This window comes from Capricornis sumatraensis, chromosome 13 (genome assembly GCF_032405125.1).
Source record: "Capricornis sumatraensis isolate serow.1 chromosome 13, serow.2, whole genome shotgun sequence".
Taxonomy (NCBI): Eukaryota; Metazoa; Chordata; class Mammalia; order Artiodactyla; family Bovidae; genus Capricornis; species Capricornis sumatraensis.
Window position 1 is genome coordinate 64,504,995 of NC_091081.1, and position 26,860 is coordinate 64,531,854.

A 26,860-nucleotide genomic window follows, 5' to 3' on the forward strand; every position below is an offset into this window, starting at 1 on the left:
CATATAGTCCATAAACCAAGCTGCCGGGATGAGGCTGAGATTCAGGAAGAGAACACTTTAGAAACTGAATCTTCATTACGTACATAAGCAGATGGAATGGATCTAAGATGTTATTCCTGAGAATCAATGAGATGTAAATATAGTTGGAAATAGGAGTGGACAAGAGAATAGGAAATCAAATCATCCTACAGAGTAATCCTTACAGAATAATGACTGCACAAGAGATGACCTCAATTCACTCATGAAGGGAAGAGAAAGTGAACTGATACTTTTGCCATATGCTGGCTGAAAACATGTGGAGAAAACAGCAAGCTGATATTAGTTGAAGGTACATTGCAGGAGCTGGCAGCACAATTTCTTTTCCCATCAGTTTTTACCCCGCCCCCACTTCTACTCCACAAGAGATCTTTCAAAGTAGACATTCAACATAAGTATGTCTCAGTTAAGAATAGAATGTTATGCAGTACAGCTGAGTGGAAAAGGAAAAAGGTTTCTGATAGAACCTAGTTTTTATCACTAGATAAAATTTTAAATAGGAATTGTGTAATTGTAAACAGTACCCTAGATAGACGTTAAAGATATTTACTGTCTAGAATGTAATACACATTTATCTGCTCAAACACGACTATAATTAATTGGAAAAACTTCTCTCTGTTTTTCTAGTTCAAGGTTTATATTCAAATACATTATTTCTGAGTAATATATGCCGTGATACAAATTCTGCTTGATTAAGCTTGACTGACTTTTACTGAGTTCAAAGCTAATTGCGCTGCTACAACTAACTAAAAGTATAAATTCTCTTATTACTAACATAAATCATAGGTCTCATTTAGCAATCTTAAGAGAAAGAGACAGAGCCCCATGAATAGTCTATGTAAAACTGAAGACTTTATAGAGCTGCTATGGGAGTCAGAGGATTTCATTTTAATACCACCTGTAACATTTAGGACTTCTGGACTTCAGTTTCTCCATCTGTGAAATAGAGACACAATGATATTTACCCTTCCAACCTTCCAGGATGACCTGAGGATCAAATAAGGTAAGGTAGGGTTGATGTCTGTAGAATACTATAGTGATGTGAAATTGTCAATGTTGAGGTGATTGTTACTGACTGTAGAAGAGCTCTCTTTCTTCATATATAATATTTGTGAGATAAGAGTGTGTTTGGTTCCACCTCAGCTATTCAGAGTGTTTGATAGATTAGATTCTAGCACATGGGAAAAGGATAATTTTTTTCCCCTAAGAACTTCTCCAAACCAAAGCAGATTTGTTCTAAGATCTTATATTTTTGTTTTAGTCAATTAGTCTATATTTTGATATGAAAAGTGGCAAATGGTAAAATGGGTTAATGAATAAAAGAAAAATGACAGTGATAAGTGTGGCTTGGCCTCAAATAAATTTCATGGCTTATCACAGTTCATATATATCTCTTTCTATTCATTCATTCACTCATTTATTCATTCAGTTAGTATTTATAAATCATACCCTATATGCCACTTTTGTGTTCATTTGAGCATATTGCTGTGCCAAATGAAGATGACTGCTTAAACTGCATGTCTCCAATGAGACTGTGAGTTTCTTAAAGGTAGGAGATATGCCTTATACTTTTATCCTGCTCTCAGTTATAATGCTTAGAAGAGTGCTAGGAAATGTTAAGAAACCATTAAGTAGTTGCTGTGTTTTTCTTGCTGTTGTTTAGTTGCTAAAATGTGTCTGACTCTTTTGTGATCCCATGGACTGTAGCCAGCTAGGTTCCTCTGTCCATGGGATTTCCCAGTCAGGAATACTGAAGTGGGTTGCCATTTCCTTCTCCAGGGGATCTTCCCAATCCAGGGGCCTTTCTTCTCATTGGCAGGTATTCTTTACCACCAAGTCACCAGGGAAGCTCAAATATTATTTAGTTTTTCTTGTTCAGTCACTCAGTCTTGTCTGACTTTTTGTGAACCCACGGACTGAAGCACGCCAGGCTTCTCTGTCCTTCACCATCTCCTGGAGCCTGCTCAAGCTCATGTCCATTGAGTTGGTGATGCCATCCAACCATCTCATCCTCTGTCTTCCCCTTCTCTTCCTGTCTCAGTTTTTCCTATCATCAGGGTCTTTTCTAATGAGTCAGCTCTTTGCATCAGGTGGCCAGAGTATTAGAGCTTCATCATCAGTCCTACCAATGAATATTCAGGATTGATTTCCTTTAGGATTGACTGGTTGGATCTCCTTGCAGTCCAAGGGACTCTCAAGAGTCTTCTCCAACACCACAGTTCAAAAGTGCTCAGTCTTCTTTATAGTCCAACTCTCACATCCATACATGACTACTGGAAAAACCATAGCTTTGACTAGACAGACCTTTGTTGGTAAAGTAGTATCTCTGCTTTGTAATATGCTGTTTAGGTGTGTCATAGCTTTTCTTCCAAGGAACAAGCATCTTTTATTTTCATGGCTGCAGTCACCATCTGCAGTGATTTTGGAGCCCAAGAAAATAAAGTCTGTTACTGTTTGCATTGTTTCCTCATCTATTTTCCACGTAGTGATGGGACCGGATGACATGATCTATATTTTTTGAATGTTGGGTTTTAAGCCAACTTTTTCACTCTACTCTTTCACTTTCATCAAGAGGCTCTTTAGTTCCTCTTTATTTTCTGCCATAAGGGTGGTGTCATCTGTATATCCGAGGCTATTGATGTTTCTCCTGGCAGTCTTGATTCCAGCTAGTTTCTCCAGCCCCGCGTTTCTCATGATGTACTCTGCATAGAAGTTAAATAAGCAGGGTGACAATATACAGCCTTGATGTACTCCTTTCCCGATTTGGAACCAGTCTGTTGTTCCACGTCTGGTTCTAACTGTTGCTTCCTGACCTGCATACAGATTTCTCAGGAAGCAGGTCAGGTGGTCTGGTATTCCCCTCTTTGAAGAATTTTCCACAGTTTGTTGTGATCCACATAGTCAAAGGCTTTCACATAGTCAATGAAGCAGTAATAGTGTTTTTCTGGAATTCCCTTGCTTTTTCTATGATCCAGAGGATGTTGGCAATTTGATCTCTGGTTCCTCTGTCTTTTGTAAATTGAGCTTGAACGTCTGGAAGTTCTCAGTTCACATACTTTTGAAGCCTAGCTTGGGGAATTTTCTTAAAACCACGTAATATTTGATAATTTTTGAAAAGTACTGTCTTGCAGTTGGGTTTCTTGGTTGATGGCCTCTGAGATGGATTTTAGCATTTCCTACTGGGAAGTGGGGGGGCCGGGGGTAGGGGTTACTGCTGGAAGCATTGCCTATGGAAGGAAGGGGCAGGAAGCAGATTGGGCAGATGATGGGGTACGTTGCAGCCTGGATGAAGTCCTCAACTCACGCCCTTGAATCTCTGAAGCTAGGATGGCCTTTCAGAGTTGTTCTGAGTTGGGGTGAGGGAACCAGACCTTTATCCCAGTCATTGGAGGCAGGCTACCTGAGGAATTACCGACTCAAGGGACATGAATTTGAGTAAGTGCTGGGGGTTGGTGATGGACAGGGAAGCCTGGTGTGCTGCAGTCCATGGGGTTGCAAAGAATCAGACACAACTTAGTGACTGAACTGAACTGAACCTGAGGAAAAGGAATGGTCTTTGGCAGTGTGACCAGGAATTCTGAAGAGCTGTGGGCTGTCTGTGGGCTGCATTCCCAGCAACTGAGGGAAAATGTCCTTCAGTCCTGAAGTGAAATTTGCACAGCACATCAGTGTCCATTGCTCACTGTAATATCGGTGCAAGAGTATGTTAGAAGCTTTAACTGAGGAGGAAATTTTAAATTTCCTCTGATACTTTAAAACAGACACTTTACATACCTCATTTTTTTGTGGAAAAGATCATTTTTTACTGCACTCACTAGTGTAGGTATAAAATAACCCCCCAATATGTATTTCAATGAAACATTAAAAAAAATTTGTGTTAGTATGTGTTAGGATGGTTTTGTGTCATGTGACTGAATCTAACTCAGATTAGTTCAGGGACAGGAAAATATATTGTTTCATGTAGTGAACTTCAGGAAAGACAAAGTGGCAACTAGACTTCAGGGACTCAGATTTTTGTCTCTGCTTCTCTCTTCATGTTGTTTTGACTCTCTCAGACTAGCTCATTCAGTACAGCTGGCAGTATGGCTAACAGCAGTTTCCAAACTTATAATTTCATCACTAGAGAAAAAACTTGACCTCTCTATTGTTAAACTCACTGGGAAAGGTTTTTATTGGGTCAGGTTTTATCCATGGACCAGTCAGCTGCAGCCAGGTGGATAAGTTATGATGACTAGACCAATTCAGTCTATCTGGGCAAACCTAACCAAGCATGGTCGTCAAGTAAAATCATGTGTATTCTTATGTGGATACATTACTGGGATGGAGAAAGGTATTTTGTGGAAGGCTAGAGCAAGCAATGAGTAGATAGAATAAAAGATATCCTGTGGTAGATTTCTCTTATGCACCCCCGCACCCCTTTTCTGTCTTAGCAGACTAATTCTGTATTCTTTTTTGGCTTTGGCATAGGAACCAATGAATTTTATCATGGAAATACGACATAGCTGTCAATAATTTGTTCCTAAATATTAGGTTCTCTTCATTTTGTACTAAGATTAATCACCTGCCAACATGTACATGATTTTCTTGGTTCAACGAAATTGTTGACTAATCATATTAACAAGAGAATTTTCGAAGGGCCAGAAATGAAGACATAATAAGTATATATTTCTTTTTAAGAGGATATTTATTTATATTAGCAAATGTCACTTTATAGAAGACATTTCAACCTTTATCAAATAAACCTGCTCTGAGTGATTCATAATATAATTTTGTTAGCAATACATCTTTATTATATAAAGAAGACTCATTTGAAAATATAAAGGCTTTAAAAATAGTTCTTTTAAGTTTCAGCAAAAAATCCAGGCCTTAAAACAAGAATTTTGGAAAGAGTTCACTTAACTTTTGAATCTTCTAGTGATGGAGTTGTTGGCCTCCATCTACCTACCCTACCTACCCTAATCGTGTTAATTCCATTCTGTGGTAAAACCTATCCCAATGGTTAGTTCAGAAAAGGGAATGTGACACAGTACATGGAGGGAAGGGATTCTTCTGGGAAGTTTTCTTTTCTCTTGAAGGAAAAAAAAAAAAGCCACAGAAAGAGATAGCCATTCTTTTGGACCTTGTTGGTCCATACATCATGTAAGCTCTTCTAATGTCACTTGTCACCAGTCTGAGGTAAAAAGAAAAAAAAACAAGTCCTTGTTGACATTATTAAATTAGTGAATTAACCAGTCTGCCACAATGTAGGGAGGTCTCTCAGAAAGGAAGATACTTGAGATGGATTTTGAAGGCCACTTCATCAAGGGGAAAATGAAAAGGGCCTTCCAGGCGGAGGGAACAACATATGCCAAAGCATAGAGTCGTTAAATAGGTGTTTGAATCACTCAAGCTAGAGCAGATGAAGACTTGTCTGGGGATATTTCATAGGAACTATGCCCAGCTGATGGCTGGGTTCTGGGTGCTGAATCAGGGAGTTAAAAAGCTGTCAATGACAGATGCACCTTCTCTTTCCATCTGTGCTTGGGATCATGTGGTCTCTTAGTATTGCTTTGTTCTGACAAGGTGTTCCACTCCTCTGGATTCATGGAATTTGCTAGTGCGGTGAGGTGAGAGGCCTAGTCAACAGCAATTCTCCTTTTGACTTCTGCAAGCTAGTTTCACTCATCTTCAGTATAAGTATATGGCCCCCAAAGGACAGCTCAGGCTCAAATCCAGAGAATTTCAGTTTAAGCACCACTGTAATCTGACTATAGTTTCTGTTTTTTTTGGTTGGAATTTTCCTGGTCAGCTAATGTGCTAGATAGCTTTCAGGCAGCTGTTTGAGCCACAGTCCAGTCCACCAACATTTAAAGTAAGAGTAAAGGGCCAATGAAAGGCATTGAACTGGATGGGCTTGACAGGCAGGAGGAGAAACAGGAGAGAGCAATGGGTCAGAGAAAGGATTAACAGCCTAAAAATATCTTTCTGACTGAGGCACTCAGTCTTATCATTCAAAACATTCCTGTAGTTTAAATGCTGTACTCTCTCTAGAGTTTCTCTCTTAAGATATAAGTGTTCTTAGTGGGGCAGAAAACGGAGCCCCTGGTACCTGAGTAAGTGGAAGGCAGGATGAGAGCACTTCAGAAAGGGTAGGGGAGAATTAGAGCAAAAAAGTGGAGGCTTGCTCAAAGACACCTTTTGTCAATTAGCAACTTTTATTAGAGTGTAATGAGTAATGGTACCTGGGCAGAGAGTTAAAGAAGTGTCTTTGGCTTGTCCTTAATGTTGAAGGTTATAATAGGTCATGTGGTATAGTGTATGTTTCAGTAAAATCAGCAGTGGTGGAGGGCAATGTCTTTAGGTATGTGACACTCTAGTCTTGGTTGCTCAGGAGAGAAATGCAATTATGGGCTTACAGGCCTTCAGCTACACCTAGTGGCCAAGTAGTGAAAGGAGCAAATATGTTATTGTAGTAATATTTTGTTGTAGTTCTTTAGCTACATTACTTTTACAGTCAGTTAAACGAATTATTTACAAATTATGCTCTGTGATTCCTTTTATACGTTATTTTTGACTAGTCTGTTAGCTTGTCATCTAGCTAAACAACTGATTCTCCAAATTGGAGGAATGTTGTGGTGTGAAACAAAGAGACTATGTGTGTTGGGAAGTTGAGGGGAGGGAAATAAAATGTCAGCCATGTGCCTCCTGCTCCTTGACAACCCTTAAAACCTACTTAAAATGTTTGACACTGTCCAGCTTCCTCTACTTTAGCATTATGTAAAGGATTGTCTCTGAGAAAATAAACAATAACAGTGATGATGTTAATAACAATAACAGTGATGATTGTGGTTCAGGAACAGACATTTGAAGGAAAGAGAGTGTAAATATTTGAGAGTATTATTTATGAGGTTGGAAGAATGAACTTAATCTGTAAGAAAATAGAACAGAACCTGATCAAATTATTTTTAAGAATGTTACATAGTCACCTATGTTTTTGCAACCGCATGTACTAGAAATATGTTGTGGGTGGTCATTTTTTGATATTTGCTTACAGATAGGGAAATCTCATCAGCCAACACTTATGTGCATTTTGACATTGAAGTGGAACATTGACTGATGGCAGCCCTTGGAGAATTGACTCAACTGGCTCAGGTCTATAGCACACCCCCAGACTCATAGTTAGATTAGAGAAAGAACAGGAAGAAATGATATTTTGAAGGAGTTTTATATAATATTTTACTCCAATATTTTACTTTCCAAAGGGAGAAAATGATAGGAATGGGTTTATGTTTCCTTCATGAGGATTTGAATACAGGATATATTAATTAAACATACACCTTCATTTCACTGATGGAGAAACTTGAGAGAATAGTGATTGAATTACCCAGCTCTTTGGTTGCAGAGCTAAGGCTACAACTCAATGGTTTTTACTCCTGACCTGTTATTTTTTAAAAATTCTAACTATTAATGGAAGAGTTCTCCATTTCAGTAGAAGACCAAAGCAGAAGGAATTGGGCTTATACCTATATCAAAAAAGTTTAGATAGATTGAGGGAGATTAACTGTAAAGTAACTAAATACTGTATTTTCTTTATTCTAAGATGTTCAGTTTTTTTTAACATATTAATATTCTGAAATCAGTGTGAATCCTATAATCAGTGTTAAATCATAGTTGCTTCCAGACAGTGTGTCAAGTTGTGATGCGGTGTCTTTACATGGAAGAATTTAGCCAATGAGATTTTCATTTAATAGATTACAGAATTGACAAAGCTAGGGTGCTGGCTTAATTTCTGAAAGAAACTATTTACTGTCTAACTATATACTATTTATTAGTATATATAATTCAATTAAGAAGAAAAAAAGCAAAATTATAGTTTAAATCACTGGTATTCTTTCAACTTCAGGGCTAACGTGGTGAAAGTGTTAGGAAGGATTCGGCAGGCTCATCACAAATGCTATCCTTGCACTGTAGAGGGCCGCACTTCAGTTGGAAGAATCTTTAGAATGGGTTTGAAAAAGTATAGACTGAAATCTTGTGAATCCTAGAAGGAAGTCATATGTAATTGTATAAATAGATACATGTCATAGCTGTGTTAGTATAGCTTACAATTTGTGTACATATAATGAAGTGGGTTTTTCCCTGAAGCACTCTTATTAAGTTGTCTGATCAGCTTGCAATCAGTGACATCTAAGAATAGGAGTAATTTTGTTTAGAACAGCCGTGTTACAGAACACTGTCTTGGAAGCTAGATCTGTAAAACCACTCAGCCTCCTATTGGCTGTTTCGCCCTTGAGCAATTTACTTCCTCTCTAAATATCAGTTTCCTTATCTAAAATTGAAATAATGACTTGTACCTTGCAAGCATATTATAAAGATTAATAAGATTATGTATGTAAAGAGACTACCACAATACCCACTACATCGCAGGTACTCAGCAAAGTCAGCCCAACCACAGGAAACTTGACTCAATAAAAGGATTTAAGTAATGCTGGCTGAAGGGTGCATTTCTCTGATTTGGTCCCATATAGTCTAAAGAGTGTTTCTCACCATTGTTAAAATCCAGGCCCCATTAGTTAAGAAGAATTTTCAAAGTCTTCTACATTATGTTTTACTGGAAGTATAATGTATTTAAGCATTTTCCCCAATATATAATAGTATGGAATATGCTCTTTTTTCCAAATTACTGCCTTCTTTTACCCTCTTCCATTCTGATCTGCCTCTTAGAGGGGGGGCCCTATCCAGCTGAGAGTCATTACTCTAAAATAGGTTATCAGATAGAGGAACCTAAGAAAGATTTGTATATTTATTTTACCTAAAATATTAGGAGTACAGCAATTCAGTCACTTTTTACCTCCTGGCCTCATCATCCATATATTTGCTAAACACATTGTGTAAAGAGAAGAAATATGGAACTAGCCATCATACTGCTTATCTTCCTTCAAAGAGTCATTCCAAATAAATGTAATGGGACAATATTTACAAGGTGACCTATGGATTTTCATGCACAATTTTAGCACTATATGTTTTGTCAACATGGAGATATGAAGTGTCAGAAAGCCAAGGGAAAAAATTATTTTAAGAGGTTGCTTACTAGAAATTTAAAAGATCTCCATGGGGCAAGCTTCATAAAGGAACACAGGACCATATTTTATGCTAGTCCCCGTAAGGAGATATGGGCTTCCCAGGTGACTCAGGGGTTAAGAATCTACCTGCAATGCAGGAGATCGAGGAGATTCATGTTCAATCCCTGGGTCAGGAAGATCCCCTGGAGGAGGGCTGTATTCTTGCCTGGAGAATCCCATGGACAGAGGAACCTGGAAGGGGGTACAGTTCATGGGGTCCCAAAGAGTCAGACACAACTGAAGCAACTGAGCATGCAACATTCATGCTGCTGCTGCTGTAAGTCACTTCAGTCGTGTCCGACTCTGTGCGACCCCATAGACGACAGCCCACCAGGCTCCCCCATCCCTGAGATTCTCCAGGCAAGAACACTGGAGTGGGTTGCCATTTCCTTCTCCAATGCATGAAAGTGAAAAGTGAAAGTGAAGTTGCTCAGTCATGTCCAACCCTCAGCGACCAGGAGATGGAAAGGGAAAAGGCTTCAACAGCCCTGATTACATTTCCTTTGCTCTGCGTACTGTCTCCTAAAAGTATTCACAAACTAATATCACAACCTGGAGTTGGCTGTCCTTTGACAACTTTTTCTGATTTTATGCTAGTTTAGTTTTTAACTCGGGCTGAAAGCTGGCTTCCCAACCAGCCTTCAGAATGGATTGACAGGATTCTTTTAGCACTATTGAGTTTTAAAAGCCACTCACCGATTTGCATATCTCCTGCAAGGCGCAGCTTACCAACCTGGTCTTGCCACAGGCTACTTTGGAGCCAGAATTCCTTGTCTGCTTTGTTCAGCAACTCAAAATATAATCAAGGAACCCCTCTACTTGTGAGGGAAGGAAAGGAAGGATTTCAGGGTGGAGTACAATGGTGAAGCCATGGGAAAATTCCAAGAATCCTGTGCGGCACCGTCCTCACCCCAAGTCCTGCCCTGTCTCACTAATCTTTCAGATTAGTTCAACGTAATGGTGGCTCAGATGGTAAAAGTATCTGTCTACAATGTGGGAGACCTGGGTTCGATCCCTGGGTCAGGAAGATCCCCTGGAGAAGGAAATGGCAACCCACTCCAGTATTCTTGCCTGGAAAATCCCATGGATGGAGAAGCCTGGTAGGCTACAGTCTGTGGGATCACAAAGAGTCAGACACAACTGAGTGACTTCACTTTTCACTTTAATGAAAATTAACAACATATAAAGCCAGTAATGGTACTCACAGTTTCTCTTTCACCTGCTTTGTTTCATTCTGCATGCCTTGGTTTACCCAAGCAGAGCTCTCCAGAAGCCCTCCCAAACCAACCCCTTGGGACTGACAACTTTCATGCTCATCTTAGGGAAAGAAGTAATTGATAAGGATTCAGCCTCCAAAAAGTCAATATCTTTTCATTGAAAATATGAGAATGGTTGGTTGGAAATTCTTTTTTTCTGGGGATCATGGATTCAGTTCTTCAACACTGTAGAACCCTACTTCTCCTAACTTCTGTTTATTATGTTCACAAATAGCAAAACACATAGAAATTCACACCCTCAACTCCTAGAACATTTTCAATTCATTATTTAGCATTACTTATGAATTTAAGTGCCTGGAGAATCTCAGGGACGTTGGAGCCTTGTGGGCAGCCGTCTATGGGGTCGCACAGAGTCGGACATGACTGAAGAGACTTAGCAGCAGCAGCAGCAGTGAAGGGAAAAATTTCTTTACTTCAGGTGTCAAATTTTTTCAAAAATATAGGTGGGTCTTACTGGGAAACTAAAGCTGCTTATGAACAATATACTATTTAATAGAAAATGTCCTTATATTTCTTTTTCTAATTTAAATGATAAGAATGGCTACCAGGAAAAAAAAAATCATTTTTCTCCTTGCTGGATAAAAATGGGTCAGGTAATTTAAGCCAGTCCATTGCTATTAAAATTCTGACATTGCTATGGTTCCTTCTACTCTAAGGGGAAAAGACAAACAGGACACATGAAAATAGGGGTTCACTGGCTAAGTTACTTGATGTGCTACCTATGGGTCTCTTGCTTCAACCTGCCTGGGAGTTCTCATTCAGATGATAGTGGTATAAGTACCAAAATGATGAACACCATCTCTGAGGCTGTGTGTGCCATCTCTCTTGTGCTAGTAAAACAATAGAGGAGAGGAGAAAATTGCCAATGTCTTGAGTCCTAAATTCCTTGAATTCTACATTTATTTATTTTGGGGAGACAATGTTATCTGCCAAGTTTATTTTAAAGTAAATTTTACTGAATCAATTAAGCAGCAACTCTCAGTCTCATTAAATATCCTGTGTCCCTTTTCACAAGATTAGAGCCCATGACTTGATCACATTCCAATGTAGATAATTGCATTGTGCATTCCTGGAGATTCTCCTCTACCTTTCCAACTCTGGACATCAAGTGCATTATTATTTGCACTGATTCCAAATCAGCAGTTCTGTTTTGAGGGTAAAGACTGTGTCAGCTTTAACTGACAGGCTAAAGCATTGCTCATTACCTTTTAGTAAGAAAATCCCTTAGCCAATGGCCATTTTGAAACATGAGGCACATTTCAAGTATGTACATTTAATCATAAGTTCTTTGGTAAGTAAAATACTTTTCATAAAGGGTGTTTAGTTTGGAATCTTCTTCGATGGAAAATTGGTTTTCTGAAATATATGCTGTTTGCTTCAAGAAAGGAAATGAAGTCTTCAGAAATGGTAAAACAACAACAATAAAACAAATAAAACCCTCTTGAGCTCTTAGCTTTTCTTTGACCTTCTAAATAAGTTCCACAAGGGGGCGAAAACACCTAATGGTCCAGGACTGCAAAGTTTATATTTCAAACCCGGCCACCCATAATAGATTAGTGGATTAATATTTTGCTCTAAAGGATCTGGCCTTTAATGTTGACATCAATTTATAGTTATCCCAGTTTACAGTAGTAAAAGTCACGGAGACCATAAACTTCACAATAGATGTCAGCCTTCTGGTACTAGTGCTTTAGACTAGCACCCCATAAACAGTGGTGATTAGGTAACTGTTCTTCAAAGACCCATCCATAGTTGTAATGTCTTTATCAGCTCCAGCAAAGATACTGCTACCAGGATTTTTAGCAGCCACAACAGAGATACAAGCTTTTTATTAACGTGTTCTTATTTTTCTGGTGTGTTTCTGTGATATTTTGCTGTGGCTTATCAATGATCTCTTCTTGAAAATCAAAGGTATATTTGTGGGCAAAACTTAAAGAACAGAAACTTTTGTACCGTATTAGAACTTTTTGAAAAACAGCCAAGGTACAGAGGTCAAATTTCCCCATATGCTATAAGCAACTTAGTAGATAGGAAGCAAGACCACAAAAGGTTTTGCAAATGTCTGCCAGTAGCCCGGTGATCTAGGTCACTGTACAGGTTTCATGAAACAGGTTGTTAAAAACAAGGAGTTATTTTGCTTTGCTTAAGAGACCTGCAGAAATCCCATAGAATCTACTCAGTTGTTGATCATGAAAGAGTTTTAATGAAATAGAGATCATTCAAATGAAGGGGTTGGGGGGGGGGGGGGAGTTTGTGTTTGTACTGAAGAGAAATTGAGCTTTTCACCCAGTGCTTCTAGGTTGAGTCCTCTGTTCTGGCAGAGATAGGCTACGGATCTAATAATAGTTTCTTGGGCTCTGCATCTTCACATATGTGTTCCGGCCTTAGAGCAGCAGGAGGAATTTAGTGACAGAGCAGGTGTTGTGGCTTATTCCCTGGCAGAATAAATGGTGAAGGGTGGTAGCAAGACAATTCTCTTGCTTCTTTATGTAAAAAAAAGAAACAACAACGCCTCCAATAGCCTTTCGTCTTTTTTCCTGGCACAAGTGAAAAACAACTACAATTGCTGTATTAATATGTAGGCAAACATTTTTTTTTTCACTTGAGCCTCTGGAAAATAAAAAAGGAAAAAGAAAAACTTACTGTGAAAATGCTTAGCCAGGAAGATTTACTGCTGATCACAGATTTAGTATTGACATGTCTGCACTGAAGTAAACTTCAGCTTTAACTATTAATGTGGGAAATCTGGATTAGCCTTTAAACGGAGTGAAGAGTTTTGAATGATGGTATATTTTCAGTGAAATTATTTACTTACAAAATAATTTTTAATAAGGAATGGTCAATTATAGAGGTATAAAAAACCCAGTGGAGTGTGCATCTTAATGGCCTGCCTTGGAAACAGAATTATATAATAGGTGATCTGGATTTTACTGAAATCAGCCTTTACGTCAGACTCACTGTAATTTAACATTTCTCTATACCCTCGTCTCCTGATTTTTTATTATGAAATATGGGATTTAAGATTAGAATCTGAGTCTAAATGAAATGCTCTTTTAAAGGATTGTGAGATTTTCCACAACCTACATTTCTGTACTCCTCCAGTAGGTTATGTATAACTTTTTTTTTTCATGAATATAGATAGGTTGATTTATGAAGGTAAACATGAAAGGGAAAACAAAATTCATTCTCCTGCCAATTGGGATTGTTTGAAATTTTAACAATGTTACTTTTTCCTTTGCTTGATTATACAAGGCAAAACTTGACACCTACTTCACTGTAGTTATGTCTTCTTGATTACACATGCAGGTAAAATTCTAAAGGATCTTATCGTTATGTCCTTTGCACCCAAAGCGTGTAATAGTAAAAGCTCAGAATTCTGGAAAATGGCATGCTTGAGAGGGAACATCTTGTGAAGACTCTTAATTTGACCTTTGCATCAACCTTGCTGAGTAAATTTTAAATATTTTAAGAGAAAAAAAAAGAAAACCTCAAGGTGGAATTCCACCCCCCTCAAGCCAGAAGATGTGTGCCTGTCTTTAGTACTTTTGCTGAGAAATAAAATTCGTCACTAGAGATAAAGGTAGATTCATATTTTAATGCCATCCTCATCAATCTCGCAGTATTTTATTCCAGTCTACCTCCATTTAAGTAGTTGAATCAGGTATAACCAGAAACACTTGATTTCCCCCTCCCACCCTGTGAAATAGTATTTGTAACGTTTAGTATTACAAACCGTTCTAACTCTGGAGTACACTTGAAAATGATGGCAATTGAGAAAAAAAAAATTGCTCTTTGACAACTTTGCAGCTTTTGATTAAACCACACCAAGAGGCATGTTACAGTGATAACAATGAAGCATTATGCCAATTATGTTAAATCCTGCTCTCCACTTTAAGCTCATCATGACCTGTTTCAGTGTCCTGTAATTTATCCTTTGGAATGCTGACTCTCCTCAGTAGTGTTCAAAAGGAAAAAACAAAGCCACCAAAGGGAATAACCACCCCCAAATGACTTCTAGAAAACAAGTATTTCTTAACTTTTTATTGACATTGGCAAATTAAAATAGAATAAATTAACAAGTATTTTTTCAAAAAAATGTTTTGTACAAAAATACTGTCAAAATTTCCTAAAAAGCTTTCAACACAGTAGTATCTTTTCATGTACTGAATATAACTATTAGCACAGTGTCAAAAATGTTGAAGACAGAAACAAAATAAAAATCTGTGAAATGTTTGCCACTGACGACATTCCACACCCTATTATTGTCTGTACATATGGGGGAGGGGGACAGCCACCTTGAAAGTGAACAGTATGACTTTTCCTGATCCAGAATGGTTTGGCCCACATCTGTTTAATCTTCCAGTTAAGCATATTTTAAAAATTAGTCTGTACTCAAATGCATAGTTAAAAATATGAAGCGAGATGGCAGAGTTTGTGCAGTAATATCTGCCCTTCAAAGTTCATGCAACCAACTAATGCAATTTTTCCTTTTCCTCATAAATCTGAATGCAGTTCAGTCATTTGAAACCATCTACAAAATCCACAAGATTAAGCAGTTTGCCAAGATTAATATCTAACAGTTGAGCACTGGAGAAAGTGAGAAAATAAGGAGTAAAAACAAAACAAAAAAGACCAAGTTAGCTAGGTATTTCAACTACATAAGGGAGGTGAATGTCCAGGCTACAAAAACGAAACAAAAACAGAAAAAAAAAAAAAAGTGGCAGCAATTTTTTAAACCAATTTGTACAAGTTTATAGTTTACTTTGTTTCCAAGTTCTCAAACCTTTCACGCTCTGAAAAGTGAGATACTGTGTCTAAAGGGAATGTTTTTTTCAATTCACACCGAAGAAGTTGGGGGATTTGATTTTTTTTTCGCCGGGGTTTCGATCGAGTCAACAGCTTACTCTGCTGGGCTGTTGTTTGCACACGAAGTCCGTCATAAAATCAAACTCGTTTTGCCCCAGCCAGAGTTCGGGCAGCTCCTTGATGCGGTCCAAACCCATTTCTATCACTAAGGACATGAGCACTTCCTCGTCGATGAAATCAGTGTCTATGACATTGGGCGGCAGCACTGCAGCAGGGACGTGGGCCACGGAGGCGGGCATGTTGCTGCTGCTGCCGCCGCCGCTGCCGCCGCCGCTATTGCTGCTGCCCGCGCCGCCGCCCGAAGTGCCCGCGGAGCCGCCGGGGGTGCTGCTGCCGCCCGAGCCGCCGGGGGTGCTGCTGCCGCCGCTGTGCTTGGGGTTGCAATCTCGGAAGTGCTGGTTTGTCCCGTTCATCTGGTGGCCCGCAGCAGGGTGCAAATCCGGCATGTAGTGGTTGTGGGGGTAGGGGTGATGGTTGAAATACTGGTTGTTGAGCTTCTGCAGCTGCATGCTGGCTGGCAGGGAGCCTCCCTGGCTGGCCACCGGGGGGCCCATAAACTGGGAGTTGTTAAACCTGGCCGCGGGGGCCAGAGCGCTCGGGGGGTGCCCTCCGTTTACAGTCCCCGGCCCCATCGCGTGCCTGATGCCGCTCGAGGCATTCATGTTGCTCGCGCCGTAGTGTATGTGCTCGCCCATCAGGGCGTTGAAGGCGTGTTGCGGCTGCTGCTGCTGGTGATGATGGGGGCTAGGGAACTGCCCCATACCCATGCGGTGGGCAGGGTGGTGGTGCAGCCCGTTGGTGCCGTCGGGGAAGCGCCCGTGGTTCATGGCCATCATATGGTCTGCCATTTCCAGTCCTGCGAGTGAAAAGGGCAGACGGTAAGACCCGCGCCACACGTGTCGCCCACCACAGCGCACCCCACTTTTCCTCGCCCCTGGCTCCCAGGTTCACCCGACGCACTTCAGCTGCGAATCCTCATCCCGAAAATCCCACTAGGAGCCTGTGCACCCGGGCTACCCACCAAGGAAGACCTGCCATCCACAACAGAAGATCTGCGCGCTGCACAAACAGCTCTTTCCCCTGCGATCCGGCAGGGCACCCAAGCCCACACCCCCCTCTGGCTCCCCGAAGTCGCCTAATAAAGGAAGTGCCCCATAGACCAGCCGCGAACTTCAGGCATTAAATCAGCCCTCCTCATCCTGTTGTTGCACATCCTGTTGTTATTCCCCAGCTCCGCCTCGCGCTCTTCCTCCGGGCAAACCCAGCCCTCGGAGGACTGGCCTGGCAGGAGCCCCAGCCAGCTTCGCCCGCCGCACTTACCTTCCGTCCTTGCAATTTCTGCTCCGAAGACCGAGGGCGGGATCGTCGGGTCCAGGACCGGCTCAGCAGCACATAGAGGGGGCCTTCCTGGCGTGCAAGGCGCTCACAGTCGCGAAGTCGGCGCCGAAGTCTTGCAGCAGCCGCTGGGGCAGGATCGGAGCCGTTCCCTTTTATTTCCCCTCTGCTGCACTCACAGCTCGGCAAGACCGCCCGGCAGCTGCCAACAATGAGCTGTGTTTCTTAGGGCTTTGGCCACAGTTAATATAAGGGATTTCAGGAAGGGCGGAGCGAGAGCCTCCCCGGCGGGCGGCTGGCAAACGCGGATTCCGGAACATCAGGCACGCGGGACCGGGCTGGGCAGCCGCGTCCCCGCGGCCGGAGGCACGTGCGCAGAGCCTGAGGGCCCAGGCGCCGCCCCGCTGCCCCCCGATTCTGGTTTCTTCCCGGCCCACAAATACCAGGCCAGACCTCCCCCGGCACAGAAAGTCCTCCCTGGACTCTCAGCCCGAAGGTAGCGCCCGCCGCGAGAGAAACTAGGAAAACTCACCGCCCCCCTCTGGCCGAATCCCCACCTCGAGCTCACCTAGCGACCTGGGCTGCTTTCTGTGGGAAAATAGGGTTCACACAGCGCCCCCTGTTTAGTGCCTTTCTGCCTCCGCGGCTTTGCAAAAGCCTACCCAGGTTGCAAAGAATGGCTGTGTTTACCCGAGTGGGTTTTTAAGCCACGGGCAAATAATGCCCCCTCCCCTGTGCGCGCTTTCCTGGACTGTGCCTTTGTGTTTTTATAGGAGCAGTAGGTAAACCTGATCTAGACATTTTGCGTGTAGATGCATTTCCTCCACTCCTTTCAAGGACAGGAGCTGGGGGCGGGGAGCGGCAGCGGCAGCCGCTGCAGGTGGACGGAGCGCGTTCGCGGGCTCGGCCGCCTCCGCTCCAGCGCCTGGGAATCCGGTCCGCGGTTTCGCGGCAACTCGCCGCTCCCGGGGTACGTGTGCTTCTGCTAAGTTTGCGTTTGCAGCTCTTGGTAGCTTTGGCATCCGAGCTGAGGCGTCTCTGCTCTGTAAACAAACTCAGCGATCCTCGTCCCCAGATCCACCTTTTTGCACATACACAGTTTCTTGCTTCTGCTGTTGCCCTTGATCCGGGAGGTGGGGGTGTGTGCAAACTTGCACAGCCTCCCTCCGGGCTCTGCCTGACGGTTTGGGGTTGATTTAGAAGGGAACGGGTTTGTAATTAAGAAATTCGAGGGCTGAGTAAGGCTGCTGAAGCTGGAAAAGGAAAACAAATAGATAACATGGTAATCGCTTTGTAAATAAAGTCGTTCTGGAGGTGGGCACGTAGCTGCACGTCCCGTATGGCACCGCGCGCGCACACACACTGCTGGGACTCTTCCTTTTCAGTGAAATTGCTCAGTGGGCCAATAGGCGATAATAATAACCTTGCTTCCCAGAACGCGGCACAACTAGCCTGGTCGTCCATTTGGCTCATTGACTTGCAAATAAAAGCCCTAACGCGGGCTTGGGCCACTACCCAGTCGGAGCTCTCTTGCTTTCTCAAATGGGGAAGCCGAATTGTTTCCCCAACACCGTGATGAGGTTGCTTGGAGCTTTTAAATTGCTCTTTATGTGGTAAAAGTGAGTTTAGCGCTCCGAATAAGGACTTCTGTTCAGAGTTGTTTCTTCATAACTAGATATCCATTGACGACTTCCTGCTGTGAAGAGCAAGTCCGTCCCCCCCCACCCGCTTTTTTTTTTTCTCCCATCTTGCTCACAGGACTTTTAAAGGCCCTTTTTGAAGACTGGAAATTCTGATACATTTCCCCTTTCAGGAATTTGCAGAAGAGAGCAAATCCTGATTATTTGAATCTATTACCCCTCTGTCTTCCTTTAGTTATATGTGTGTAGAATAGTTAATATATGGATTTAAACATTGTTACTGTCTTCCTCTCTTTCCTTTTCCACACCCTCCATCATTTATAACCGTGCGTGCAATAATTTTTAAACCTCAAAATATGTTTGCTTTTTGGAGACTTGTGCACAGAAGCACATTGCATTTTGGGTTGCAAGAATCCCCTGATCTCTTGTCTACCCACGACTTATACCTGTAGGTCATGGGCTTGCAGTTACAGAATCAGAGGCTTGAGAAAACAACAACAACAAACTTGATAGTTTCTATAAAAAAAAGACTCAAAAATACTGGTCAACTCTCCCCAACCCTGCCCCCGCCACATTCAAAAATTGCCAGATAGATTGTTTACTTCCCTTCCTTGTACTGCAATGTCTTGCGACACAAGGACTGGCTCTTGAATGTCTAATCTAAATTCCCCTTGAAACCATTAAGGAAAGGTGCAGCTCCATCCTGCTCCAGTGGTTCCACATACTATTGAGAAATCCCTTGAAAGGTCACCTCCCCATCCCCCACCCCTTAGAGGGAAAAGAAATTCCTTCTGGGACCAGCTGGTGAGAACATGGTGTGCTTTGTTCATTTATTCATCCGTCCAGTGAATATTTACCAAGTGCCGGGCACTTTTCCTAGCTCCTGGAGAGACAACCAGGACAAGAACTCATGGTCAAAAGTGGAGATGGACAAACAAGCCTTGGACACACTTTGATAAGTGTCACAGCAGCACTAAGCACAGGGTTCTGGAGCACATAGCAGGGACAACCTGGACTTCTAGCCTTGGGAAGGCTTCCCAGTGGGAGTGGTGATAAGTGGAGGCTTGACAATGAGTAGAAGTTAGGCCATCCCAGGAGGGGGACAAAGGTGACAGAAATAAGGTTGGAGAGGTGAACAGGCTGGATCCTATAGGCTCTGGTCCCCAAGCTGAGAAATGAGGGTTGTGTCTTGAAGGTAAAGAGAAGTGAGTGAAGGCTTGTGAACCAGTGAGATGATCAAATTTTCATTTTAAAGAGATCAGGACAATACTATGGAGAATGGATTGAGAAAGTAAGACTGGGAGTGGGGAATCCAGTTAGTAGGCTGTTATAGTCATCCAGGGGTATGCAAAACCCAGTGTAAGCTGGGGCTTATCCTGTGAACTGGAGTGAGGCAGTGAAGCTGCTGGTGGCCCTGAAGGTGCTATATGGTTGTATTTCTTTCCTAAGGCGCTCGGGCTTAAACAACACAAAATTATTGTCTCACAGTTTTGGAGTCTAGAAGTCCAAGATCAAGATGTAGGCTGAGTTGGTTTGGAGCACCCGTGAGGGAAAATCTGTTCCATGCCCCTTTTCTAGATGTGGTCATTTGCTGGCCATCTTTGATGTTTCTCGGCTTATGTGTGTATCACCCCAATCTCTGTCTTAATCCTCACATGGCATTTCTTCCCTGTGTGTATGTCCAAATTTCCCCATTTTATAAGGACTCCAGTCATATTGGACTGGGACCTATCCTAATGACCTCCTTTTAACTTGATTATCTCCGTAAAGACCCTGTCTCTAAATAAAGTTCTTCCTAAGGTCCTCGGGGTTAAGAGTCCAACATTTTTGGAGAGCCATAATTCAGCCCATAACAGTGGTAGAGAAACTGAGGAACATGGGATCTCCACCATCATGGAAGAAAGATGTAGGCTGGAACTCTCTTCTCAGCACTCCTGCTGGTCTGCACTTATATTTCTTCATGTGAATGCTCAGCCTGAGGTCTTCCTGACTGTCTTCCACAACTGGCAATATCCCTCTTTGTTTGCCTACACTGTTTTGTTTTTCCTCTTGGTATTTATCCCTACCTGACTTGTTGCATATTCAATTTTCACTGTCTTCCCCCCCTGGAATGAAAGCTCCAGGAGAGAGCAGGGACTTTGCCTGTTTATTCTGTCTAAAACAAGTCTTTTGCTGGTTAATGAGGGAATGGATGGATGGAATGAATATAGCAGAATACCAAGGGAACCCAAATAAAGGACTTAAGGAGGGGGTGGTCAGGGATGATTTTTCTGGAGAAGGTTACTTTCCAGGTTGGCAGCAGAGAAATCTAGCAGAAAGGAGAACAGCAGTTTACCACTGTCTGCGTTGTGGCCTGCATGGACTTGAGGAAAACTCATCTGTTTGCGAGGATCGTTGATTGCTGAGTAGGGAGGGAGGTCCCTGTTGGTGTGAACTTTTGATTGAAACAGAGCTTTTAGAGGTAAGCCTTGGGCTTCAGCTAAACTGAATTGAGGAAAGGCTGACAGAAGGGCTGAGCTTCAGAAGATATACACAACAGTTTATACTTGTATGGTGGAGCCAGGGTGAGGCTCGGGGGGCAGCATGGGTTCTAATATTGGGTTTTATTACACTTTCTAAAGGATCTCGCCTAATCCTCACCTGAACAAGTACAGATTACTTTCATCACTTCAGGAAGGAGGATTTCGAGAGTTAAAAAAACAAACACCACCCCCCCACACCACCCCCCACCACCCAACCTACCCAACACCTATCTTTTCAGAGGGATTAGGGAGAAGGGGAGAGAAGTACTCAATCAGAGACAGACACTGATACTCTGGTTTCCCTTCAGATCATATAAATCTTTTGCCTTTTTCTAAAGATTTCTGTGGACAGAGACAGACAGTGGTTGGGCCCATTCTCCTCTTCCCCTCCTCCCAAGACCTTGACTCCAGGTCTTACCTGAAGAGAAAAACACTGCTGCTGCTTTGTCCCGCTGTCCACTTGGCCACCACGAGGCAGGAGCCTCTATCTGAGCATGAAGTGTGACAACAATCCCTATTTCTGCCTTTCTCTTTCTTTCTCCTATTCTCCCTCATTCATAGGATGGAAAATTCTATTTTGCTGGTCTGTGGAATAACTGGGGGCAGGAAGAATCCCTGTATGCAGCCTTGCATTATCTGCCTTACACATATGTGTCTATATCAAAATAAGATCTTCATATAATTTTTAAACCTATGAATTTTGTTCTAATTAATAAAGTACAAGTTACTGGAAATAAAGTACAAATTACATGACTAAACTTGGAAGAATTTTTTCAGCCTTCATGTATTTTCACATTTGATAGAACGTTATTTTGCCATCGAAGCAGGGGACAGTGAAATGTTTTTATTAAACAGGGGTCTTAAAACTTGACGGAGTTGATGCTATCTCACCTGAGAAGATGGTTGAACATCATCTCTGATTCAGTAGATTGGGAGTGGGACCTGAGGGTCTACACGTTTTAAAAAAGCTTTTAAATTAGTTTGAGAACTACCAGTCTTGTCCACCGGTGGGTGATGACTGGGGTTATTCCGAAAGTGATCACGGGTATAGAGCAAGCCTGGTTTATGCTCCTGAGGTCCTGTTCCCCTGAATTGCTGCCTTCTCCCCCACCCGCTTTGATTGGAATTTTGCCCATCTTTGAAGGTCTAGCTCAGATACCATCTCTTTCAAACCTTCCCTGATCCCCAGATGGAAAAGTTTCTGGCGTCCTTGGTGCCTCCCAGGGCATTTTGCTCAGCTCTTCCTCTATGACTTATTCAGGCCTGAGTTTTGTGTATTTGTGACCCCTGCTGTAGCCTTCTGTGTTATGGCAAAGGTTCCTTGGTGAGCCCCCAAGGACTGCACAGTGTCATGCATAGAGTAGCTTGCTTTAGTCTGCCTGGCATGTCTTAACAAAATACCACAGACTGGGTGGCTTAAACAATAGACTTTATTTTCTTACAATTTTGGAGGCTAGAGGTCCAATATCAAGGTGTCAGCAGGGTTGGTTCTTCTGAGGCCTCTCTCCTTGCCTTGCGGATGGCTGATTTCTAGCTTTGAAGACCTTATAACCAAATACTGTTAGATTCTGAGATGCTGGGAGTTAAAGCTTCAGTGTATGACTTTTAGAGGATACAATTTAGTCCATAACATGCCTCAAGTATGTTTGGATAATTGACATTTTATTATTCTACAACTTTAACAATAAATTCAGACTTCCTAGGTGACTTGGTGGTAAAGAATTCACCTGCCAATACAGGAGACACAGTAGACGTGGCTTCGATCCCTGGGTTGGGAAGATCCCCTGGAGGAGGAAATGGCAGCCCACTCCAATATTCTTGCCTGGAGAATCATGGACAGAGGAGCATGGTGGGCTGCAGTCCACGAGTCACAAAGAATCAGACACAACTGAGCAGGCACACACTCTCTTAACAATAAACTAGATAATACTCAACATGGGTTATAAAGTTGGATGAGATATGTTAGAAAGCAAAAGAAAACAGAGTGCCCTTAACTAGATAAATATGCTATTGAAAACAGGATTACATTCAATAGGAAAAACTTCGAAGGCCCCGGTAACAAATTGGCAGTAACAAGTTGAATGGGTATTGGACAGGAAATTATTGACTAGGTATAACATATTCAGCCACACACACACACACACACACACACACACACACACATTGTGAGTCAAACTGAGCTATTGGTTGGGAGGCAGCAATGGAATTCTGTTATTAGAAAACAGTCGGAATGTGTTAGAAGTGAGAATATCAAATGATAGACCTGGAAGTAATTCTTTGCTGCACTTGGCTCTTCTCAGAGATTGTGGTTGGTTTTTACCTTTACATTTTAATAAAGAGTTACAGAAACTAAAGACGGTTCATTTTTAAAAAAGGAAATATATTTTAAAGGATGGGAAATGGGACTTATAATGGCTGTTTAGCTGGAGAAGAAAAAGCTGACAGGTGACTTAATCCATATGTTCTGGTGTACGCACAGGGAAATGAATATGGTGGATCCTTTCCAGATGTTTTCCTTTTCCACTGAGACAAAGAAAAAAGGAAAGCATTTCCTAAAAGAGAACTTTAGATCAGTGGTTTTCAAATTAAGTTCTATAGGCCTTGAGTGTTCTTAGCTTCACTTTTATGTGCATTACATACTAAGGAGTTCTTGTTCAAATTTGTTTTAAAACGTTGTTCTGATATTAAACTGTTATGAAAACTAATGCTTTGGACAATACAAAAATCACAGAATTCTAATTCGGGGTGAGACTTAAAAAAAAATCTTATCCAAACTCCCTGATTTTCTAGATGAGAAATCTGAGGTCCTGAGAGGTTAAGTGACTTGTTAATAAAGGACTTCCTAAACATCAGGATTTTAAAACACCAGATCAGATTATCAGAGGGAACTAAGTCTTTACGAAGATTTCAGTGAAATAGGATAGAGAGGTGTTGAATGGTTTTGATCAGCTTTTCCCAACTGGCCTTCTGTGTTATAGGTGGGAGGGTTGTAAAAGGCAGTAACAGAATCTGTGTCAATTTCTACTTCTTAGAAAGTAAGAAGTACAATCATTTAAAACTATTTTTGCTGTTCAAAATGGAAGTTTGAGAGTCTCTGAGAGTGTGCTGAGTGAGCCTACTAAGCCGCTAATAGACATTGAACATCCAGCCAGCAGGCACTTAACTCAGTTTCTCTTTTGCTAAATATGCCTGTCAGAGGGGGGGTTTTAACCATTTTGCTACTTGAATTTGTTTTGATTCTCATTCACATATAATCTTTTTAAGGTAGAAAACAAATGGTCCTGAATGAAATAAATCAATGAGAAATGTCACTGTATAGTCATTTTAATAATTATTTTGCAAATGACTTATGACGATGCTTACCCCAAGGAAGGGTTACCTTCATATAATGAAAATTCTTATATAGCACAATACCTAACTCTGGAACTCAAAACTCAGTGCTAGAAAGAGAAAATATAGTGATGACTACATCCAACTTGACCTTCAACTTGTTAGAAATAAAGATTCAATCAACTGCCTCATGAAATAATAGTGGAGTTATGTTTATAAATATAGTTTCAGGCTTTTATAAAAATACAAAAACATAACAACATCCTTTTATCTAATTAGTTATAAATAACACTAAATTATTTTTTTAAAACCTAGTTGGTTTTTAAGTACAAAATACAAAAACTAAAAGCATGGAGAAATGAAAGTATTTTGTGTCAATTTCTGATATTAATATCATTGTATGTAGTTATATTTCAATATAGTTTAAATTACACATTTAGTACAAAATCCAAAGAGAATACGTTGCCTGTTTTAAATTTGTCAACAAATTATGTTTTTCCTTAATAATTGATTCAAAAGAAATCATACAATAGAAGACTACTACAAAGAAGAAAAAATTTGTTTTTATATTTTTTGTTTAATAAGTGTTATTAAAAATCGGGTTAAAATAAATTCCAGTAATACATTTATCTAAAAATAATATATTTATCTAACTTAGCTGTGTTAAGCTACTGGAAAGACTGAATGTTAACCAATTTATTTTTAAAATATAGGCTTCTTTCTAATATTAAATAAATATGTGACTCCAAAATTGTGAGTTCAGTCGTCTTTCCCTCATTGATTCACTAGTTCTGTCTTCCTTTTATTCATATGCCTGTGCAATAGCTAGATAAGAATCATTTCTATGAGTGTGTGAATTATTTGTATTTTAATTGGCATTTTCTGAAGTGCTTGTAGTGCTTTAGTTCTTTTAAGTAATTTAAACAATCTTATTTACACCATCAATTTGTAGTAAGCAAGGGATTTCCAAACTAATTTAATGTGCAGCCTAGCTTCTGGTATGGGTATGTAGGGGTATCTGAGAAGCACCCTCAGAATAACTTTGAGATAAGATTATCTTCTAGGAGTGAAAGGAAGGAGCATAAATGTGTTCAAGATAAGATCGGCATTCTTAGCAGGAAAACGAAGCTTCTTAGTCCTCCTGGGTCCCTTGAGAGTTAGTAGCCACCAGAATTCCAGGCACCGGAAGGGCATACCTCCTGTTGTAAGTTAACAAAAATTCATCAATCTCTTTTGGTTTGATGAGTGAGCCAGTTCATCTTTGGATGGGTGATCCGCTAAGCTGAAGATGCTTAACAGGTCTTGGTCTGTGGTGTCTTCAATAAAGGAGAGACATAGGTACAATGACTGATCCTTTGACATCCCTCCCTTTGTGTTATCTCTGAGCTACAAATACAATGGTCTGTTGAAATAATTTGTAGTATTGAAAAATCAGAATGCTACTTACTGCTGTCTTATAATGCCTTGCCCTCCTATGAAGTTTTACTGTGATTTTGCTCAGCTGGTTAGAATCTCCATTCTTGTCCCTATTATATATGCCTTGTGATTTTCCTTCATAGTCCTTCTTGAGACGTGTAGTTACACATTTATTTTGTGACTCTTTAATTACTGTCCCCATGATGGCAGGGACCACACTTCAATCTCATCCCAGTGTCACAGCATTATATCCCCAGTGCAGAAACAGGATCCAGCTCAGAGGCAGTGATCATGAAGCTATAATAAAAATTCTCATTCCTCTGACCCTTACTGTTTAGCAATTGAGGTCTAATTTAAAATCTTCTTTTAAAAAAATTAAAATGTTTTCCAGTATTCTAGTTTGCGTGAGTCTGAGTGAACTCCGGGAGTTAGTGATGGACAGGGAGGCCTGGTGTGCTGTGATTCATGGGGTCGCAAAGAGTCGGACACGACTGAGCGACTGAACTGAACTGAGACTGTATAAATGTTTTTTCCATAAGTGCTAATCTATGCTAGATAATTTAGAAAAAGCATTTATTAATATAAAATTAATTTTTGTTCATGTTTTCAAAACTTCTTTAGTTCTTGCATTTCCCACCTTCTCAAGATTCAAAATGCTCCCTGGCAATTTAGCTCTTCTCTAGGTCAGTGTATTTTCTAAAATCAACTTTGTGTATCCTTCATAATGTATTATGAGGGAGAAGAGATTTTGAGAATCAGTCCTCTGCCTGGAGGTAGGGACTCCTCATCTCTGTTTCTTTCTACATTTAAGAGGATATTATTGAAGTGGATTGAGCAGAAGATGAGCCTGTATGCAATGCATTTATGTGTTTCCATATTTTCTGGTACAATAGTGGAGCATAAGGATGATTTTATGGAATATTAATTTAGATGTAAGTTCCAGAGCATTATAACACCCACATGGAGTCCTTTCAATGGTCTTTGTTGCTTTGTTCCCAACCCAGGGATCAAACCCAGGTCTCTCGCATTGCGGGCGGATTCTTTACCACCTGAGCCACCAGGGAAGCCCAAGAATACTGGAGTGGGTAGTCTATCCTTTCTCCAGGGGATCTTCCTGACCCAGGAATCCAACTGGGATCCCCTGCATTGCAAGCAGATTCTTTACCAGCTGAGCTACCAAGGAAGCCCTTTGTTGCTTAACAGGTAGCAACAAGAGAAAAAGAGATAGGAAAAGTTAGTGCAGATATAAAGCAAAAAGTCCAGAGTTCATGAGGCAAGAGGACTCTGCTGTCTGAGATCTTAGGTGATTAGATAAAAGGTGCAAGACTGGAACCTGC

At 41.1% G+C, this 26,860-nt stretch overlaps 1 protein-coding gene and 1 pseudogene across 1 annotated transcript; one reads left to right on the top strand and one right to left on the bottom strand.

The window, feature by feature from the left end:
• Window positions 1–14,045: 14,045 nt before the first annotated feature.
• CITED2 (Cbp/p300 interacting transactivator with Glu/Asp rich carboxy-terminal domain 2) lies at window positions 14,046–16,810 on the bottom strand. Its single transcript, XM_068985120.1, has 2 exons — window positions 16,601–16,810; window positions 14,046–16,136 (listed from the first exon to the last, which is right to left on the bottom strand). Exon 2 carries the CDS (start codon window positions 16,126–16,128, stop codon window positions 15,307–15,309), a length of 822 nt encoding a protein of 273 aa, XP_068841221.1. The 5' UTR covers window positions 16,129–16,136; window positions 16,601–16,810; the 3' UTR covers window positions 14,046–15,306.
• Window positions 16,811–21,065: 4,255 nt separating this feature from the next.
• Window positions 21,066–21,156, top strand: LOC138090003 (U5 spliceosomal RNA; annotated as a pseudogene).
• Window positions 21,157–26,860: the final 5,704 nt, after the last annotated feature.

Excerpts from the sequence above, each read along its gene's own strand:
- CITED2 (XM_068985120.1), bottom strand. The coding sequence starts at position 16,128 with ATGGCAGACCATATGATGGCCATGAACCACGGGCGCTTCCCCGACGGC.